This window comes from Protomyctophum bolini (genome assembly GCF_963924005.1).
Source record: "Protomyctophum bolini genome assembly, chromosome: 22".
Taxonomy (NCBI): domain Eukaryota; kingdom Metazoa; phylum Chordata; class Actinopteri; order Myctophiformes; family Myctophidae; genus Protomyctophum; species Protomyctophum bolini.
Window position 1 is genome coordinate 10,375,171 of NC_137883.1, and position 22,074 is coordinate 10,397,244.

At 42.4% G+C, this 22,074-nt stretch overlaps 2 protein-coding genes across 4 annotated transcripts in view; both read right to left on the reverse strand.

Moving 5' to 3' along the window:
- ehmt1b (euchromatic histone-lysine N-methyltransferase 1b) overlaps positions 1-9,891 on the reverse strand; it is a 36,657-nt gene extending 26,766 nt beyond the window's left edge. Inside the window, exon 1 of one of the 3 annotated variants that reach the window (XM_080756708.1) lies at positions 9,865-9,891. In XM_080756708.1, the coding sequence (XP_080612834.1) occupies positions 9,865-9,885 (21 nt within the window). In that variant the 5' untranslated portion in view covers positions 9,886-9,891. Of the gene's footprint in view, positions 1-123; positions 242-355; positions 471-9,864 lie in introns of those variants that run through there. The other 2 variants (XM_080756709.1, XM_080756707.1) reach the window with 2 other exon arrangements.
- Positions 9,892-13,250: 3,359 nt separating this feature from the next.
- The window catches only part of arrdc1b (arrestin domain containing 1b), a 53,066-nt gene continuing 44,242 nt past the window's right edge, over positions 13,251-22,074 (reverse strand). The window contains exons 4-8 of the mRNA XM_080755726.1: positions 21,474-21,628; positions 20,057-20,239; positions 18,941-19,117; positions 17,475-17,925; positions 13,251-15,490 (exon numbers count right to left, since the gene is read on the reverse strand). Of these exons, the coding sequence (XP_080611852.1) occupies positions 15,426-15,490; positions 17,475-17,925; positions 18,941-19,117; positions 20,057-20,239; positions 21,474-21,628 (1,031 nt within the window). The 3' untranslated portion in view covers positions 13,251-15,425. The remainder of the gene's footprint in view (positions 15,491-17,474; positions 17,926-18,940; positions 19,118-20,056; positions 20,240-21,473; positions 21,629-22,074) is intronic.

The following is a 22,074-nucleotide window of genomic DNA, read 5'->3' on the forward strand; positions in this document are numbered from 1 at the left end:
AAAGACCAGAACCAGAGCATGTGTATCACCTTTAGAGGTCCATTCAGAACCAATCAAGGATAATCAGTAAAGCCTAGCCCATGTTTTCCTGTGTTAAATGTGTTCCTGTAGCAAACATCATACCTGCTGTCTTCTCATGGCCTCCATTGAGAAGGAGAGCGTGGGTAAGAGAAAGAGAGGGAACTGTGTGCGTGTGTGCATGTGTGAGTAAGCATGTGTGAGTGTGTGCGTGTGTGTGTGTGTGTGTGTGCGTGCGTGCGTGCGAGTGAGATAGAGAGAAAGAGAGAGAGCGAGAGAGCGGGAGTCTCGAACAGATTGTTCCTGTTTTCCTTTCTCGCCCCACATGCATATTCACCTCAGTGGTCATGTGACCTGGTGGCTCCCTCTACTGGTCTCTCTCAGAGAGACCAGATCTTCTCAGTCTCTTCCAGATCTAAATGGCATGTCCTCCTCAATTCCAGCTCTAAAGCCTACAGGAACGTTATGGAGAAAGGGATATCAAAAAGTGAGACTTTAGATTTGATCTCTCTCTCCACCAAAGGAGAACAATGCACAATATGACCCTTCAGAATGCCACCTTTGAGACCTTTGTGTGCAATGAGCTGCAGGGCAGACCGTGCACAAAATAAAAACTGTGGGGACAGACACGTGATCGGCACTTCGGCAGACACCATATCCCACAGACGAAATAACAGAGCTATTAACATTGAGATGTTTAATAGTCATCAGAAGAGGACCAGCAATTAGCTATATGAACATCCTCAATCACTGAAGAGACTTTAGCCCAAAAAGGCTCTGCTAAGAGTGTACAGGTTTATTTTCTATTTGTGCAGCAGAGAAATATTTACGGGCTGTGAGATATAGGCGATCAGACAGTGAGAAGGCCCTGAGTATTATGAACACAGGCCAGCTTTACAGAGGCTTCTAGTTGAAGTGTACTACCGTAACCACACTCTAAGGGCTGTATTTTGCGTGTCTTAAGTACCAGGTCTTATTCCCTAACTTGAGTAAACTAAAGACCTGGAGGCGTGATCAATGCCATTTGGCTATTCTGAGTGTCCAAAGAGCATTAATCACGCCTCCAGGTCTTTAGTTTACTCAAGTTAGGGAATAAGACCTGGTACTTAAGACACGCAAAATACAGCCCTAAATGTAAAGAGTGTAAGAGGACACCTCACTACAGGCACGTGTTGCAGTTGGGTAACAATGGCTAGGATGTGTCCTATACACAAGACAAAGCCTGGATCTTATAAATGTTACATTGCTAGACAATTAACAAACATGTTCAAAGCATTTAGCAGAATCTTTTGTCCTCTGACTACACGTAACACAGTCTAAAGGCCGATACACCCTACCAAATGTAGAGACAACACCATCAGATCCAGAGTTCTCCAATAAACAAGGGTCTTAAGTTCATTGTATCGTGCACTTGCACTGCACACGACATCTACCAACAGATGCAGTGTTGCCAGGCCCAATACAGATGATACTTCCTGTATATACAATTATACATACACCCAGAACGATAACTTTAGGGGATTCAAATTCCGGTTGTACAGGATTCCATAAATAGGCTATCCTTCTTCACCCCACCCATGACCTCGTCATGAACATGCACCACTGGTGTCAGTAGAGCTGGGTGATATAACTTCGGTATAAGTATTATCACTGGTATATTTATGAACAAATCAAAAAGGAGATGCAACAGAGACAATTTTTTCTCTTTTTTTTTTGTTCTCCTTTACTTTTCTCTTAAAACATCATTCATATCATATTGGAGAATTTATAAACCATTTAGTATCTTCTACCAATCAACGACTTAAAGCACCAAGACAAGAGTGGACATGACATGGGGTTTGACGCTTGAGGAATCTACAAAGAGGAAAGTGGAGATCCCAATGATCACCGCTTGTTCTCTCTTTCTCCAACAATACCCAAGGTAACCATGCAAAGAGCCTGAAAAGGGAAGTCTGCCTCCAATAAGCAGAAAGGAGGGAGCAGCGCCAGACAGTAGGGCTCCACGCGCTAACATCTAGCAGCTACCCACACGTGCACCCTCCTCCCTTGTCAAGTCACATGGCCAGCACTCAGCACTGAAGAAAGCTCTGGCACGGCCTTTTCTTTTCTGGGCATGCTCAGATCGGTCCGTGTGACGTTCTTCCCATATAGAAGGAAGAAGAAAGGGGGAAGAAACGATCATGCAGCCATTTGTGAAACAAGAGCTGTCAAAAGCTTCTGAATCAGCCATACATGTCACAGACTAGTACCCTTGAGAGGAGCAATAGATGGATAACATCCGTCTGTTTATTTTTCCCACTGTCAATGACACAGGTCCCTCTCCAGTTTTTCACAACACCAATATTATGGCTCAACTGTGCCACGACATTTAAAGATTATCTGTAATAGAAATTCGGTTTGAATGTAACATCTGAATGAGAATGATTTGGCAGCAACAAGCTACGCCTAGAATCCCCATTCATGTGTTTACATTGAATGAAGAGGGTAGCCTAAACTGTGAGGGAAGCAAGACAATATAGGCCTTTATGGATAAAGACAAAAACACATTTTATAGCTGGTGCTTTTCTAATCTGGGTCTAGGAGGAACCCTCTGGGATCCTACACTGGGTTTTCCAACAAGGCCAAAAGCTCCATTTCAAATGTTCAATTCAATACAATTTCCATTAAGTCAAACGTTTAGAATTGTTGCTGATTTCAGCATGAAAAACTACATGGGAGTCACAGAGTCACTAATCTATGCTAGAGGAAATTAACCCAGTAAGACCTGTGCCATTAAACTTCTATCTCATGGAGATTAGAGGGATAAAAGGTGCATTAGGTCCAATAAAATCACAATAAGCCCTTACTAAGGTCTTATTTTATTTGTGTGTGTGTGCGTGCGTGCGTGCGTGTGTGTGTGTGTGTGTGTGTGTGTGTGTGTGTGTGTGTGTGTGTGTGTGTGTGTGTGTGTGTGTGTGTGTGTGTGTGTGATGTTTCAATATCTATGCTGTGACACATTTTATATATTTTCATGAAGAATGCTCGCCAGTGAGACTCAACGTTTAACATGTTTTGTTGAAAACAAATGTCACGGTCTTCTTCTGGCTTAATAATACCACCATCACTGAAGAAAATACATTGCAAGAAGCTTGTATATTAGTCTACAGTACTCTACACACCAAGTTAATCCTAGTATTGGACAATACATAGAAGCACTATTATTTATGACTGAGGGCCAAATACCGTTACGGTCTCACTGAGAGCAAAGAGCTTTATTTCATGCAGCACATGTGGGCGGAAGTTATGAAGGACGAAGGATGCATTTATTCCTCAGAGTCCCTGGTGACTTGCCATCGCTCAGCGAACCCGGCATGTCTTTCAGAACAGGCTTGAACCCTTCAGATGATTACAGCATGTGCACTGCAGTACAGGTGTTTGCTACTCACATTTCAGTAGAGAAATAAAAAGGAAGAAAACCTGTGTCTAATTCTAACAAACTACATCTAGGGAGGATTGTCTTGTTATGATGGGGAATAAATTCACATAGATTAAGCTTTTAACAAACATTGAACTAAAAACAAACATTAAACCTGCAAATGTCTTCACTGGAAATAGTACAAGCTCACGTGTCTCTCTCATTGCTATGCATTTTGAGACTGCAGATCTGCTATTTAACCGAATGTTCACCCCCAATATAGAGATGGTAGAGTTTGTGTTGTTAACTTATTCACGAGTAATACACAGTGACACATTAATTACACTATAATCAATATCCAGAGCCAAGGATTAAACAGATATGTTTGATTAAAGGGACACTTTACATAAATAATAAATGATGTGGCAGTGTTTTCTGTGGGTGGGGGGTATTTTGAACTTTATTTCCAATCCTTTGATGTCACTGACTTCCTGGACTAGTGTTCCCTTGACTTCCTGGACTACAGTGATCCCTGTAGTTCCAGTGTCTCCAAGTCGGACTACACAACATTTAGTTCAGCCAGCACCTCCACAGTGAAGGTCACTATCATACTCCCGCAATCACTTAAACACCATCTAACAGCACTAATATTTGCAGACCCAATACACATTACAATACACATAATACCTATTAATACAAGTTGAAACAAATGCATATTAATGATTTGAACTAACAAAATAGCAAATTAAAGTTAAAGATAAGCTCCAACCACAGCACTCTCTCTTCCCCCGAGCACTTGGCTACCATCAGACTGTTGAACAAGGCCTGAAGTGAACACCGCCTGTCACCAGGATGGCCTGTCACACTTTCATTTAACCTACTGTATTTCCTACTGTTGGCATATACCATAGACTTCGTTCTTGTGTCTAACCTGTACCTGTTGCTTTATTTCATGCAGAACATGTGGGCGGAGGTTATGAAGGATGCTTATATGTAGATATCTTTTCTTTTTCTTTTGACAGGTTTCTTATTTCGTTTTTCTCCACACTCTCTATTAACATCCATGAGTGTGTGTGTGTGTGTGTGTGTGTGTGTGTGTGTGTGTGTGTGTGTGTGTGTGTGTGTGTGTGTGTGTGTCTGTCTGTCCTGCTCTCTGGAGCTAATCTTGCAAAACCGCTGGACCAAACAGTGCCAAACTCATCAAGTACCTCCACCTTTTTAACAAATGTTTCAGTGTTTCCCCTAGGTTTACTGCAGGGGCGGTCTAGGCAGGACGATGTGCACAGGGGTGACTCGGGAGCTGAGCTTGCGCTTCGTGAAACAAAGAGCAGAGTAGGAGAGAAAGACAGCAACAACGCAGTAGAAACATTCTCCATGTGAAAAGTGATTTTAGATCAGTTATGTGGTTATTTGGCATTATTAGTATCAGCCTAAAATACTATTTACCTGAAATGGGTGGGGTTAGTTAGGGGAAACAGTTTTACTGTGGTTGCGCTCTGCTGCTGCTGCTGACAGTCACTTATTGCGACAGTAGTTCGCAGTTTACTATGAAAACCTGAAAAACATCAGTCACGCCTCGTGACATGCTCCATATATGGCCAAAACTGAATTAATTCCATATGTTGATCTGACCTCATCAAACCCATTACACTCTAGACATTCTCCATATATGGCCAGTACAGAATTCATTACATCTATTGATTTGACCTCATCAAACCCTTAGGCATCCATGGAGCTGACCTCTTCTGACAGATTCCATGTTGATCTGACCTCATCAAACCCTGTACACTCAAGACACGCTCCATAATGGCCAGTACAGAATTCATTCCATATGTTGATCTGACCTCATCAAACCCTTAGATCTCCATATATGGAGCTGACCTGTTCTGACATCACAATGATGTTCTGACATCATTGGTGACTCGACCAACATGACAGAATGATTGAGCTGGTCACCAGTACTATTAATCCGGTGTATTATACACTGACATGTTAGATATCTACTGCTAATGTATCACTATGATTTTCTACTGCTAATACCTGCTGCAAGCAATGTTTCACCACTTGCACTAGAGACATTTCTGCCTTGTTTTATTGCTTTTCTAGCACACACAAGACAAGAGCCTGTGATTCTATTTATGTGCCACTATCTAACTGCCTCATATTATTTCTATTTTAACCATGAATATTTGACATTGCACATATTATATTAGGAATATTTAAAATAATGTGACTGGTTTTCCTTTATACTTTCTGCCTCTATTCTTTACATCCCATGACCCTTTCTTGAAAGTTTGGGAGCTATATTTTGGCATAAATGAGAAGCCATCAATTTATTCAAATACAGTGGACCACTGACTTGTTATTTGCGGAATACATATTGGGTTCAACACATAACAGGGTCAAGTGGTTACTATGAACTAAAATCTTGAAATTGCGTGCAAAGTGCAAACCCAAAGCATATGATACATAATTTGAGTTTAAATTAAGTCATTCGAGTAAGTCATTCCAGTACGATGGGACCATAATTTGCTTTACTTTAAACTAGCGACTCAAAGCATAGTATTTATGACAATGTTTATTAAGGTAATAACTAATAATTCACCATTCATATGAAGAGCTCAATGAAATAGTTGCATGATGCCATGCCAGCCTTGCCAGGGCAGGAAGGAAGGGTTGCTGCCAAGCCTGCTATACCAAAGCAACATTCTGGAAGGGTTGCTACCAAGCCTACTATACCAAAGCAACGTTCTGGAAGGGTTGCTGCCAAGCCTACTATACCAAAGCAACGTTCTGGAAGGGTTGCTACCAAGCCTACTATACCAAAGCAACGTTCTGGAAGGGTTGCTGCCAAGCCTACTATACCAAAGCAACGTTCTGAAAGGGTTGCTACCAAGCCTACTATACCAAAGCAACGTTCTGGAAGGGTTGCTGCCAAGCCTACTATACCAAAGCAACGTTCTGGAAGGGTTGCTGCCAAGCCTACTGTACCAAAGCAACGTTCTGGAAGGGTTGCTGCCAAGCCTACTATACCAAAGCAACGCTGGTGAGACTGTCCGTCAATAATCCCTCTCCGAGGGTCGGGACTACAAACACAACCAGATGGCAAGTAATGAATGGAGTGTATTACCAGTTTACCACACTTTGTCCACGACTTCAAATTCCTTGCCATTCACATAACAGAGAAAAGCACCTGGAATGTATTGTGCACAGCAAACAATTGGTGAGGAAAGCACAGCAATGTCTCTATTTTACTTCCTCACAGTATGTTTTAACAGCGGGCGACAGCTATATTTTCCGGAAATGCATTATTTGCCTATGGGACCCGGCGAATACCGGCGATAGCAGGCGAACTGGCGATGGTCGAAAAGTAAAGTGGGCGGGGCAACGTCGCCCAAAAAGATAATAATTTATATTTTTGGGCGATGTGTCGGCCGATGCTCGTCCGCTGTTAAAACGTACTGTCAGGCGACTGAAGAAGGAAGTCAAGCAGAAGCACAGAAGGCACACTGCGTCCCTGCCACTCAAGTCTGGCCAATCACAGGCTCACAGCGCATCTTTTCCAGGACTTTCAATTCAATCCCGTGACACACACGGAAGCTTGGCAAGCTTCCGATATGCTTCCGCAAAAGGTTGCCTCCTCTCGAGAATCGAGATACACATGCCCCAGAACCGAAGGATCCGTCTACCTTTTTATGTCTATGGTACCTTCACACATCCGTGGCCCAGGTACAAGACAAGCAAAAGTATCAAACAAGAGAATAGAGTTCAGTGCACAATGGTGATGCTGAAAAAGCTCTTCTGTATTTTTATTGCATTTCGATCAATTCAGATCTTCATCAGGCAGGACATATAGATATGTCCAGATGAAGATCATTCTGAACTGATCGAAACGTTGATGACGCAGCATCATAGTGAGTGCAGACTCTATTTACCTTCTACAGAAGTACCACGAGAACATTAAAAACTTCTGGCATCACTGCCTGGTATGGGAACTGTACTGATCTCAACGGGTTGTGTGGAGTGAGTCATGGATATCAGTGAATGTGAAGCTTGTGAACTTCTCTCCATCCAGGACATATATATGGTGGACATTGTCAGCAAAGCTCGCAGGAACATCAGAGATTGTTGCCAGCCCAACCACTGACCCAGCCAATCAGGCTTATGAACGATCAGACCAGGGAAGAGCCTTCTAGAGAGTTGCGCAATGAGGGGGCAGAAAACAGCGCCGGTTACATGGTTAATGAAACCGAAATAGATTCATAGATCTAGATTCCAGCGCATTCCGTAAACCTTCGGTTCAGGGTTTTGTCACTATTCGCCAATTGACCTATAGCCAAAGCCCCTCCCCAAACTGCTACGGTCCAATCACAGCTAAGCATAACATGGGTAAGACCGGAGTGTAGAGTAGGAGAGTAGCGACACGCTTTGATCTCGCCGCAAAGCGGGTCCCTATGGGCTATAGTTCCAAACATTGCTCCTATGGCTGGAACTATCCCATTGAGATAGAATGAGCACTTCCGCATTGGGATATGATGCTACCTAGCATAGACGACGACGTCTGTATATATATATATATATATATACACAGACTTGGGGGGGGGGGGGGGTGAAGAGTTTAAAAAAGAAATGTCACTCATATTTGTCCAGTGCATACAACAGGCCTTGTTGACGGATTTGGAAGAGATTTTGAAGGTTTGGTTCCAAAAGTGAACCAGTATTTAATTTGTAAAATGCATGATATTTACATTGGAATGAATGACCCCGGCTGGAAAGTGTCCAAGTGGGAGTGTCTAAGTGGAAGAGGGCGGGGCTTAGCTAAAGGTGAACAGATGTCAATGTAGACGACCTGGCCTGATGAAGTGAACGGGTGTGACGCAACTCTCTAATAGAAGGCTCTGGACCAGGGTAAGACTAATGTAACAGCGGGAAAATTTAATCTGTGCTCAGAGGAACCCATCCCACTCCAGAGTCCACGACACCACACGATAACAATAAAGAAACTTTAAAGCGTAAATGAGCTGGTAGATGGATACTACAGCGGTGGACTAATGAAACTTTTCGGGGAGGTCAGTAGGCCTAATATCATTACAGGGGTTAATTTCAGTCAACGTTATCAGAATATTAGCTATCATTTCTTTAAATTTGACATGGGATTATATTTGCATTTACAACTAAAATAAATGGTAATTGCAATATTTTAATATAAATTCAATCACGCAATAACACAAATTAGAATTTCCTTCATAGAAAGTAGAATGCCCATTTAGATTGGGGGCGGGGTTTGGGTACAAAACAATCACACTATAAAGGTGGCATTTTAGCGCCCTCTGTCGCCCAAGAGTGGACCCTCTCTAACAAAAGACATACCGTACCATGCTCTTCTATAACACGCTTCTGACCGCAATACCTATTAAGCAATACGACTCAGGAGGACAATTTAATGTGTAAAACATTTGTCATTAAAACATTGATGAACAATGAGACAGTGTCAATGCTACAGACACAGATAGACAGGAGGACTGTGCGCGCCATGTGATCTTAAAACACCGACTGTCTGAACTTAAAAACCGACATCACTTTGTTCACTAAGATCCAAGCTCAGTGCTTTACATACGAGTTCACACTTCGCTAAGAGATAAAACACTAAAACAAGCAAGTTGTCAACATGTCACAATGTATTTGTAAGGTGCCCCGCGCTCAAATTTCAATGTTTCCTTTTAACCCAGAGGCTACAGATGTATCCGTTCCAAATGGATACATTTTGATACTGTAATCTCTCATAGTTTACACGTTGATAAGATAACACAGAGAACTTTACAGTGCTGCGTTTTACAGACAAAACAGCTCAACCGTTAAACCACAAGTATGAAACATTGTCTCGAATTGAGAACTGTTGTGCTTGGCTGCTAACTGCAGGCTACACTATTGGCGCTCGTGCCGGGGCCGTATAAAACAATACAAAACACGCCGTTTGTGCAAAGCGACATGTGCAAACACTGGGCACCATGCTGATCAATGCCCATCAATATTATTACAAGCTAAAACGGGCGCGTGCGCGATTTATTTTGTACCGCTAAAAAGCTGCTGGGCTGGAAGAAGCAAGCCAGCAGTACAGAGCAGCAGAGCAACGCGGCCCGGGAACATGTATGACGAAAAACCAACAGCACGGCTTTCAAAGCACCCGTGGCCGGCAATTCATGTTCCCGGGCTGAGCATCTTCCTGTGCTGCACATCCAGTTGCCCTCTCCCCGGGTCTTAATAGCACAAAACAAAAGGGTTGCCTTTTCTCCCCAGCGTGGAGAAAATGTACGAGCGACTGAGTTTCCCGTCCCCCGAAAATAGTGTTCCATGTGTATACATAATAATATTGTCGGTTGCGTGAACGCAGCGACCCCATGCAAGCAAAACGTAGCGACACAGACATAAAGCAAGCTTGTGTTCTCACTCACCTCGGTTCCTACCGAAGCCATGGATAGAAGCTCCACCCCCTTGTGCCTAGTGGCTACGTCATGCGTATCGATCTGTGAATCGTGATGCCACACCTGATTGAGAATATTATAAATAAATTAAGAAATACATACATAATTGATAATATTATCAATTAATCTTTTCTCTAAAACCTTGACCATTTTGACTTTTCATTGCATAGTTCCAACTTCCACTTGACCCAAGCCAAGCCGTAAATACAATCAATAGATTGATCATTAAGTTTAGCTTATACATTACAGACTATACCTTCTTATGTGAACCTACCAATGAATGTGCTGCTGCGTTTTGCACCATATGTCTATTGTCTAACCTACCTCATGTACACTGCTGCGATGTGGGCCTGCTGCCACTTTTTTGTACCTTGTGTGACGTGTCTGACTCTGACCTCATACATAGCTGTTGCTTTTTACGGAGCTATGTTGAGTGGTCCCTTGACTCCCTTATGGAGCTATGTGTGTGGGTGGATGGTGTCTGAGCACGAAAACAGCATGGTTGTATATAGTGAACAGATGTCTCTACACAGATGTCCCCCTTTGGGGCGTCCCACAAATTGAGACCCTCCCTGTCCCACATTGTGATCGACTGGCAGGCATCAGTGTTCAAAAGCTCTCTCGTTGTCTTTTTCAGCAAGATGTGTTAAGCCTGTTAAACACCATAAGAAATATCCCCTCATGGGCTACACTAAGCCGACCATACTACCCAAGACCAAAATTGGCATTTTAAAACAAAATGTAAGACGCCAGAGGGGTTTAATAACAATAGTTTAGGCCGAACGGTCGAATATGACATCAAGTCATTTAATAGCGCCGGCACTTGTCCCACACAAGCGATAGGCTACTTCTGTCCCTCAAATGAACAGTTTGGATCTGGTCACCCTGTGTGTGCATGCCCTCTTCCCATTTCCTGACCTGAAAACAATTAAATGATGGAGCTTCCCAAACTAATTTCACCCACTTCTTTACACCTGAAAACCTGTGATACAATTGATTCTGATTCAGATTAAGTGGTTAATTTAAATCTGTAAGAATACAAAGTCAAAGTCAGAAGTTGCTGACCGACCTTGACTATGCAGATGACATTGCACTGTTTGCTGAACACATAAACTCTGCTCAAGAGCCAAAAAGACAGAATGCCTGCTTCTGAATGAAGACTCTGTTCACCCAACCATCCGCTCCATGGACGGCAGTGACATCAAAGAAACTGAGGATTTCAAATATCTTGGATCATATGTAGTCAGTAGCTGAAAGGACTTCCTGACAAGGAAAGGACAGGCCTGGAATGGAGTTACATCTTATATGGCAGTCAGACATCTCAAGAGCTACCAAGATCAACCTGTTCAAAGCCTGTGTGGAAATTTTAAAGATATTTAGGATTATGTGACTCTTTTTTATAGGCTCATTACTTCATCTAAACAGACAACATTATATTAACTTATTTAATGAGGACTATTGATGTGTAATCCATACTGTTGAAATCCTATCGTTTTGTATTTCTACCTACTGTAGCTGTATCTCTTTTCTGTATCGGTCCTGTGTTTCATAACTACAATTAATTACTACCAGTACCAGGACAACTGTATTTCCCCTCTGGGATTAATAAAGATCTATCTATCTTCCCAAAGGGGAGTTCACACCCTTGGCCATGGGGGAAAGATGATGCTATCTCCAGGCAGGGCTTACACTGCTACACATACAACACACATAAACAAAATATTCAGGATCCTTCTCTTAGAACCAGCTTATTCACAAACTCACATCAACAATAAAATACATGGCAGGTGAATTTATTGTTCCACAGTACAACTTTCATTGATTCTGTGCAATATAAGTTGAAATACATTTACTGACCAAGTTGCTACTATTGTCTGTGTACTTCACCAGTATAATACTTATTTACAATAAAAAAATACAAAAGGAAAATAAAAGATAGAGCGCATGTTAGGGTTTATAAAGCTATAGTACCTTTTGGTGAGGAAGAATAGAATATGGGTTAAAAAAGTAATCATAAAATAACCTCAACAAGCTTTATACACTTTGTTGTGTTTTTTTTGTTTTTTAATGAAGGGTTGACAAGAGTACTTTAACCGTTTCAACAGTGCAGCATTATTTAATTCTTGCAATTTGTTATTGGTCCATTCTAAATAAATAATAATAATCACCATAAAAAATAAATACTTTGTTCAGCAGGTCCAAGATCTGAGAGTCACAGTTCTATATCCTCAGTATTTCCAGCGCTACATTTGTGTCAAGTCAACAGTCAAGTGCACTTAGAACAGTCCAGGGGAGACACAACAGGAAGAGCCACGGCCCAGGGAAGATAAACAACCTCATCACAGGCTCCTTCCCATACACTGAGGGGACTGTTTAAGGCACCATGGAGCCAGAGCAGTTTACCACTGTATCAATAGTTGGTATGCGTGTGCTGGAACTTCAGTTCTGGTGTACCTGCCTTAAGCCTAATTTGTACATGATCAAACAACCATGATGTCGCCTAATGAAATAACCAATGTTCAAGTGAGAAACACATTCTAACTTGTGCTAGGTGTAACATCCTTCAGTTAATGTAAGGATGATATGAAAATGTGTTGGTATCACTTGTGTACAGCATTTTCCTATAGGAAAATGCCCACAACAGAAAATTAAATGAGACTGTACAGTGTACATGCATGGGGAATGATCTCAAAATGTCAGGCATGAACCGCATGATAAAGTTTACAGGTGGATCAAGCATCTGCAGAAAAGTATCAACTGCCACAGAAAGTAGCCGCAGGACACGCGCACGTGTTCACACACATGCGCACGCACAGTCGCGCACGCACACACACACACACACACACACACACACACACACACACACACACACACCTGTACACAATGTACAGTACCTGTACAGGACGGTTGAGACTTTGCAACACAATTTCAAACTGTCAAAAAAGTGCCGTCTTGTGCGTGCACACAGTTTGTACCTCATGTTGATAGTCTGCACAGACAATTCTTTTTTCTTTTCTATTTTTTTACATTTGACAACACTTTGAAATTTTAAGGCATGGGAATACCAACATACATTCACATCTAAGCCCCAGAAAAGACCAGATAGAACATTTACAGCAGATCTATGCTAAAGCAAAAATGCTAATATAATGTCTTGTACACAACCAGTGAGATATACAGTGTATGTATATATATATATATATATATATATATATATATATATATATATAAAATATGATCTAATCTATCTATCTATAAATACACCATATCTCTGTACGTATGTCTGTAACCGTTCGCCCCGCCGACTTCACATTTGACACACGCGTTTCACACCCCCACAGGGAGTGTTCCACACCCCCACAGGGAGTGCAGTGCCCGGTGGCGAGTCGGTCGGACCCACGGTTGTCCAGAGCGGCCACAAAAGGCCTCTGCCCGGGCTCTGGACAGGGCCATATACGGTATGGAGCTGGCCCTGTTCTGACATCACAAAACTCCATATATACACTGTAGGAATAAAGGGACACAGAGAGACAGATACAGAAATCTCCATATATGGGCATGAACGGGACACAGAGAATGGTGGAATGGGTACTCTGACACTGGTACAACGTGTATTGCATAGCCGAGTGGGGCATATCGATCTCCAACTCTGTGCTCGACAGCCGGGCAGCAGTCTAGTATATATGTATATATGTAAAGGTATAAAGCTTGGTATACAGCTAGCTCTAATGCTGTGAAACAGCTGTGAAACAGCATTAGACCTATGGACCTAGGTTACAGCAGGTCTCAGGATGCTGGCGCATCACAGACAAACTTCTTGGATGGTTGCATGGCATACAGTATGTTCCAGTTTTAAGCATGTGTAAAAACATACAAACTGTTCACATTTTCATTTTGGATGACTCTTCTCCATTGATGGCCACATGGGGGCAGTCAAAGACCAGTATACTGTTTCTAAAAAAATTAATGAAACCAAAGGGTATAGTCTCCAAGTAAAACCTGCTACTTGCCACAACACAAGATGGCAATATAGCATCATGTTCATTCAAACATCAAAACTCGGGATTAACGTCCTTCCAGATAAATCACAATTTAAATATATTTACAGTAATGACGCACACAATATATTATTTCCAAAATGGTTTATAAATTTGTACAACTTCATAAGAATGTATATGCATTATATTAATGTATCATAAAATATTAAAAGTACATCATAGTATCATATGACTCAATGTGCGTGTGTGAGTGAGAGAGAGAGAGAGAGAGAGAGAGAGAGAGAGAGAGAGAGAGAGAGAGAGAGAGAGAGAGAGTTTACTGGTTGTGGTGATGTATGTCAATTGTCATTATTACAAAGTGGTTGACAGTTGACCGTGTCATTTGTCACATCACTACAGTTGTAGTTGTAACAGTTTGTAACCTTCCTAATAGGCCTTGCCTTTATGCCTGGCAATATTGCCTGTATGGTTACATTTGCGGTACATTTACCGCAAATATAGTTATTTATCCCCTTATTTAACCTGGAATTGTGTTTAATTGTTTTAATACACTGAAACCTGGGGGCTGCCAAGAACTACCTCAATCTTGAGCCAGATGTATTAGGTAACTAGGTATATAAATCAGGCTTCAAATGAGCAGCAACACTGGAACAGCTCTTGGGTTTTCTGCCTGGCACAAGAGCTCAATGGTTCAAAAGAGAAGAGTGGTCACAGGCTACTGTAATATGAACCTGTAAAAGTAACTTTAGATTATCTGAGATTGTTCTTAATTGTCCCCGATGGGGGAAAATAACAAGCTCACTGTACATAGTAAATCCAAGTACAAGCAATATGTGTTGTTTGATAAGTTCATTATCAACCATTCATGTTACTAGCTCACATTTCTGTCAACATTTGGTGAAACGTTTTGTGAAAGAGTTCCACTTTGGGATGCTGCTAGTGGGCATATACTCTGTTTATCAGCTCTACTAAGAGGTTTTACTCAGAGACCATCTTTTACACAAGGATACCTTAGAGACAGACAAAGCTTTAAAGGTAGCAGATGATATGAATCCCAGGTGAATGCAAAATGCAAGGGTACAGTGATGGAACAACAGTAGCAGTACAGTAAAGTACAGTACAGTACACATTTAGAATGATATTAAAACGAAAGCCAAGTTTTGGTCTTGTAAAATGTGACCTTCTAGCAGGCCCAATCAATTTCAAGGCATCACAGATGCAATTACAAAAAAAATAATTGATTACCGCTCCCAAGAAATTACCGGATTCCCCAACATTAAATATCTCGCTCCTTACGTAATGCTTTAAGGTACTACAATCAGGCACAGTGTAGTTCACCCATGTATCCGACACTGCCTTTTGAGAAAAAGGGCAAAATCTAATCCCAAATTCAAAGTAAAACATCCCTTTTTAAAAAACCAGACGTCATCACCAAGGGGGCCATGTCATCTGTCCAGTTCATACCAGTGTGCCACCACTGTAATTTGTCCAGCAGGTGGCGTAGGTAGGCTGCGGATGGGAGTGGCGTCGAAGCTACTGTCTACCATTGAAGCTGGAGTTGGTACTGCTGCAGCTTTCCTCGTATGTGGGAGGAGGCTCTGGAAAACATGCAAGTTGTTCACAAAAATTATCTTCAGCAACATCCTACTGTACTGTTTAAGTTATGTGGTTGTTAGGCACGTGGTTAGGCAGATGCTAACGTGAAATGTATAACCCTTTGTGCGACTGCGGCAAAATAATTGCAGATCTGCAGTGCAAGCTCAAGCTTCGCAATGAGACACACTGTGAGCTTGCAAATCAGCAAGCAGATAAAATGTACAAACAAGTATACACCTGTCTGTCTAGCATCAAATGCTGGATGAGTGAGAACTTTCTCAAGCTAAATGTTTTTTCTTGGCTTGATTACCGCAATGCACTTTTTTCTGGACTGCCTAAGAAAACAACTGACAGATTACAACTTGTCCAAAATGCAGCAGCCAGAGTTTTAACTAGAACTAAGATGAGAGAACATATTACTCCAGTTTTGGCTTCACTACACTGGCTTCCGGTTGTTTTTAGGATTTATTTTAAAATGATTTTACTTGTTTATAAAGCTCTCAATGGTCTAGCACCTTCCTAGCTACATGACTGCGTGCCTAAATATGTCCCAAACCGCAACCCAATCTTTTTTTTTCTTTTTCTCCATTGCTCTGTAAAGCACTTTGAGCTGCATTTCATGTCATGAAAGGTGCTATACAAATGAAGTTTTATTATTATTATTATTATTATTATTATATAGACCCCTAAGCCCGGGGACACTGGTTCAACAAAGTATAAAAGGTCTAAGTGTGATGTTTACCTGCTAGTTGCCTTTCAGCACACACTCCTCTTAGCACTCTATTTAATGGACCACTTACCCTTACTGGTTGACTAGGGGTTATGGCACGAATATAGGCATCTGCGAAATGCCTACATTGTAATTTGTGTACAATTATTCTCCACAAACCTGTGCTACTGTTCAATGTTCTAGAGAAAGAAATAGAGTCTGCAACACTGGTAAGGAATAAAGGCTCATTCATAGTCTGGATTGTCGGTGGTGAGGTGACCACCGAACTACAACATGACGTCACGAGCCGCGGTGAAGAGCAAACCACCGCCACCGCCCCAGCCCTTCTCTCTGTTTTTACTCACCACCGCTCAACGTTATTTCAGCTCCGGTGGTCAGCTCACCACCGGAACGGTGGTCACCTCACCACCGAAAACCAGACTATGAATAGGCCTTAACTCAGCTCCACTGGTTCAATGTTTCGATCACTGGGATCGTCTATAGGAATGAAGATTGTGTAGCACCAATTGGTGTTGTACTCTTTGGTGAATTGGTGGCAGGACAACGGACATGTTTCAACTGTACTACAATACATGACTATGGTGCGGGTGGGTGGTTGCCACACCCAATCTGCAGCCAAATTCTCGAGATACAAGATAACATTAGCCACTGTTTCTCTGTAGAGAATGAATGGAGTTCCACCACATACGTATTCGTTCTTTGGTTGGTCGTGGTAATGTGAACATTTGTGATCAACAGTGTGATCATCAGGAAACACAAATGGAATCATTAACTGTGATAATAATAGCATGACTAGTGATTGTACATGTACAGTATGTGCATGTATTTGTGTGCCTGTATGATCCAGTACATTAGCGGCCGGCATCACTCCATTCCATGGCTTAACATACTTAGAGCTTTATGCTGACAGTAGTGTCCATCTCAGGTTCCCATTTAGTGCCCACAAACACCTTCACACCATTTTCCCACATAATGATACATGTGCACAAGACACAAAAAAACCCACCACCCCCAATTGACAACCACGTCTCCTCTGACACATACATATTCACCTGACGGAGAGGAATTTCACTGGAAATGCATAACACATGCGGAGGAACACGCTACCCCTCTCAGTTGTACTCCTAGACAGGCCAACCTGTCTAGGAGCAGCTAGTGCAGTGCCATGGACTAGTGTTATAGGGCAGTGGGGTTGATGCAAAAACACTGAACATGTGTGTGTGTGTGTGCGCGTGAATGCATGCGCTGTGACTGACCGTGCGGGTAGTCCCAGCTGCTGTATTCTGGAGGGAGGATAAGGGAGCAGGACGTGGGGACGGGAGTGATGTCTCCTTCGGTGAAGAAAGGTATGGTGGCCCCCGTGGACACACAGAACATGGGAGCGGATGAGTCACTGGCATCCGGCCTTCTTTGGCCGGTGGGGAAGGCAGCACTGGGAGCCTGGCCCAACGCACCAGGAGACATGCAGAGAGGCTGGCCCCACGGGTCCTGCTGAGAGTGACTTTTGGTGGGGATCTCCTCACTGACGGGACCCCCCGCACACAGCTCCTCCTCCAGGTCCTCCTCAGCCGGCGGAGCGCTAGGGGTCACCTCACCCGGACCAGGGGCCGGACTGGAGGTCACGGGTCTCGATGGGGACAAGGTCACAGCGGTGTTGCCGATGTAGATGGGCAGAGTCACAACCGCCTCTGGAGACTTTAATGATACCTGCGACAGCCAACACACAAAGCAGTGTTTATATCATCAGTGTCGGGCGTTAGTCAGTTTTCCTGAAAACTGATACTTTTCAGGAAATAATTTGTATTCTAGTGGATCCAAAGTAGTTATCGTTCAGTCAAAAGCTCTTGTGAAGGCTTTTCACAAGAGCTTTCTGCCCAACAGCAACAATGTGAGACTCTGTGAGTACCTGTGTGTCTATGCTCATTTCATAATGTTCTCTGCGTGCTGTAGCCTAATGGCCAATCTTCCAATCTGGGAAGGAAATAGTCTAATGATGTTTTTCTATCAATTAGCATGTTCCTGGCCTAGTGGAAGGCTTATGGTACGGTAAATTGAGATTGTATGAGATTGAGTCCTTGACTCTGATCATAAAGAAGAGATTCAAACATTTAAATAATTCAAATGAATAGTCAAATCAGGATTCTGTTTAAGCAAGTGGGTATCTACAGTACATGCACAACACATACAGTATTAGTACTAGTATATTCACCAGAGGTATCTGCCAAACATGGATAGGCAGAATTTAATTTGATATAATTGTATGTTTTCATCCTCACAGTATGGTAAGGTTTTAGAATTTTAATGTTTATCCACACAAAGGCCAATTTGATAGTGTTTGATATCGATATGACATGTTATTGATCTTTCAAATATTCAACATTTTCATCCTTTGGTATAACAAGAATCCACCACCATACTTTACATAAAATCCAGCTGTGCCTCAACGAAACTGATCTTGTAGGATCGTTTCTGAAACACAGGCATAATCAAACATGCACAAAAAGCATACACAAAATAAACACACTCATGTCTCAGCATACACGCATGCACGGGTCGCACGCACGCACGCACACACACACACACACACACACACACACACACACACACACACACACACACACACACACACACACACACACACACACACACACACACACACACACACACACACACACACACACACACACGTCACACACACACACACACACACACACACACTCACCTGAATGAAGTAGTCAACATCGATGAGGCTACAACAGGAAAGTGCTGACTGAGGAAGTGGAGGAACGATGATCTGCTCTCTCCATTCTGCATGCTTCCCAGCCTTCACCCCGGCTCCCTCCACCTCCGCTATGGTCCTCAGGTCATACACAGGCCGCTTGCTCTTATACGTCACTTTCTAGGAATGGAGGAAGTGTTTCACGTTGGTACACAGCAACACCTTGCAGTATGTATTTCAATTAAAACACACACATGAATAAAAAAGTCTTCTGAAAGAATATATATATTCAAAGATTTGTGCTACATTTTCACGATTAAAAAAAAATAGCAGACCTACAATTACCTACATTTTCAATAGCTAAATAATGCTTAGTTAAAACACCAAAACGGGTGCCCGTCCAGAATGGGTTAAAATGGTAGTAATAAATGTAATGACTACCACTAATAATGCATTAACCAGCAACTGCATTTATTTAATCACATGTGAAAAAAGTGGTTTACAATATGTCGGAGAGACAGGTAAAACAATAGGTACTAGGCTGGGACGACACAGATACAATATTAACAATGCCAAAAAGACAACCACAAGATTGGTGCAACATTTCATGGCGCACGGCATTGGAGCTCTAAAATGCGCTGGACTTCAACACAATCCTAACTGGACAGTAGGACAAAGACGTTTTAATGAAAAACAGTGGATTAAGAACCTCAACACGGATTTTCCTCGAGGCTTAAACATGCCTAAAATTAGATCTTGAACACAAAAAAACTTAAACTCAGGATTAAACTGGAGAAATCTAAAAGTGATTGGATCAGACTTCCTTCGGATACATGGCGAATGCATTTAATCCTTGCATTGTGCACTGAAATCTTTTAATTCCCCCCTCCATCAGTCACCTGTCATCATCAACATGTTATCATGAGATTCTTTCTAAAATGTTATATTTGGCTGAATGCCAACACTTGAAAGACTTAAATAATAACACCTAATGCCTTATCCTAATACACATGTCTTCCAAATATGGCTACAAGGCAAAACAAGGTTTGACAAAAATCCCATGATGATAATCATCACAATCATATTAGTTTTAGTAGCATTGCGATCGAGCTGTGTTACCTGTATAAGACTGGCCAACACACACCCTGTGTCCTTGCCAGACTTATTGTGAATCTCCGTGGCTAGTTTGATGACCTGACCAGGGATGTAGCCTCTCAGGTCACAGCGAGCCTTCAGCATCAGCGTTCCCGTCTTCACCAGGAGGTAGCTGAACTTCTTAGTGGTCACGGCACAACTGGGTTGCTGGGGAGATGGCAGCGAGGGTCATCAATATGCAAAGACTTGGCCTCGTCTGTGGCAAACATTCTCTTACTGCTCTCGTTTTGATCACGAGACTATAGTATGTATGGCACATTAGGACAATGGTTGGCTTTTATTTTCAAGGACCCTATAACTCTCAGAGTTACAGGCCTGTTATGGTCATTCAGGCCATTCTCTTTTTCTCTTCGTTTCTGGTAATATTATGGTTTGCTCATTTTGTATGTCCGTAATGTCATTTTGACTAAAATGTCCACCACAAGCCAACATGGCAATGACCGCTGGACGGAAGAAAAAGCTAATTGTTTATGGTTTTTCATTAGGAGGGCCCATCAGCTGACTCCACAGCGACGAAGCTCTCCCTCCCTGGAGTCCAGAACGAACGCTGGGTCATCGCGGGTCGTGGTGAAGAGTGGCAAAGGGGCAGAAAGACTGTGCATCGTCAAAGTGATGCATGAGAGCAAAGGAGGAAATGATTTAGAGGCCGCTCTGCCCTGAAATCAAATAAACCTCGATCGAGATGGGAGCTGATCAAATAAGTGCATGCTCTACACAGCTTCGCTAAGTCCCTGTCTCTGCTGTACCTCTGCCTCTAAATAAAAAGTTTGATATGCCCGGTCACAGACCCCCGTTTGTCACAAATATTTATCTCTTGGACTCCAATCAACACAGTAATATCCCCAGTGTTTGTTTAACTCTGAGAGTGTACAAATGTCACCAATTAGAGCCGTCCATTTGTTTCCATGTGCACACTCTCAGACGTACAGACCCATTAAGGGTCTATTTGGGCCCTTTGTGGTCCCCGGACCCGACATTGAGAAAAACAGTGACCGACCGATATGTTTTTTGTTTTCTTCCGATATGTCTGATTACCGATTAGTGGAGAATCAAAGAGCCCGATAGCCGATATTATGAGCCGATATGATTTTTTTTACAGTAACATAAATTCCAACACAAGAATTCCTTTAAATGCATTGGAGAACATTTATTGCTCATAAAAAGGAAGTGCAAGAAGCACCAACAGAAAAGTGCTCTAAATCATCTCTGTGACATATTTAATCATACTGCGGGCTGGCATGAGACTGTTTACTGTTTGTAAAAGGATTGAACCGGCTCTCAAATGCCCAAGAATGTAGAAAACGGTTACAGACATTTACAGAGTACAAGTGTTTTGAAAAGCAAGCACTTGAGGAAAATCTCCGGTTCCCAGAGCTCTCACCTCAATGTCGAGCACTTCATTGAGGTTGAGCGGGTTCAGAAGATAGAAGGCTCTCTGGGCTTTGTAGTCCTTGGAGAAACGGGGCGTGTCGATGACAGCTCTCACCCGGTAAACGATCTTTCCGAAGGGCCCTTCAAAGGAGGTTGGCACGGCGGCTGGGCACGAGAAGGAGGAGAATAGGGGAAAACAATTCAAACAATAGTCTGACATCAAACACAATTGAGCGTGATTCATACTTTTTTATATGACGTGTCCCACTGCGAGAATAGCAGATCTACAAGCTCACAGTGCGTTAACCCTATCAAATAATGTTTAAAGAATGCCATGGGATTTTCTTTCTATAAAACCTTGAAAATGTGTCTTCAAGGTCTTGAAAACACAGCAGCCATTTGGCTGCCTTGTTAAGTGGTCATACAGTATGGGCTGGTCTGGCCACCAACGCTTTCAAGATTTTCAACTGAGCCCTGCTCCCAGAAAAGGATGGAAACCACTATTCTAGTCCCTTATAGGACATTGCCTAACGCAGATTTCCAGAAAGAGATCTAAACGTAAATTCACCAATCTCATTCCTTACAAGACGTATTTAGATGTATTACTTTGT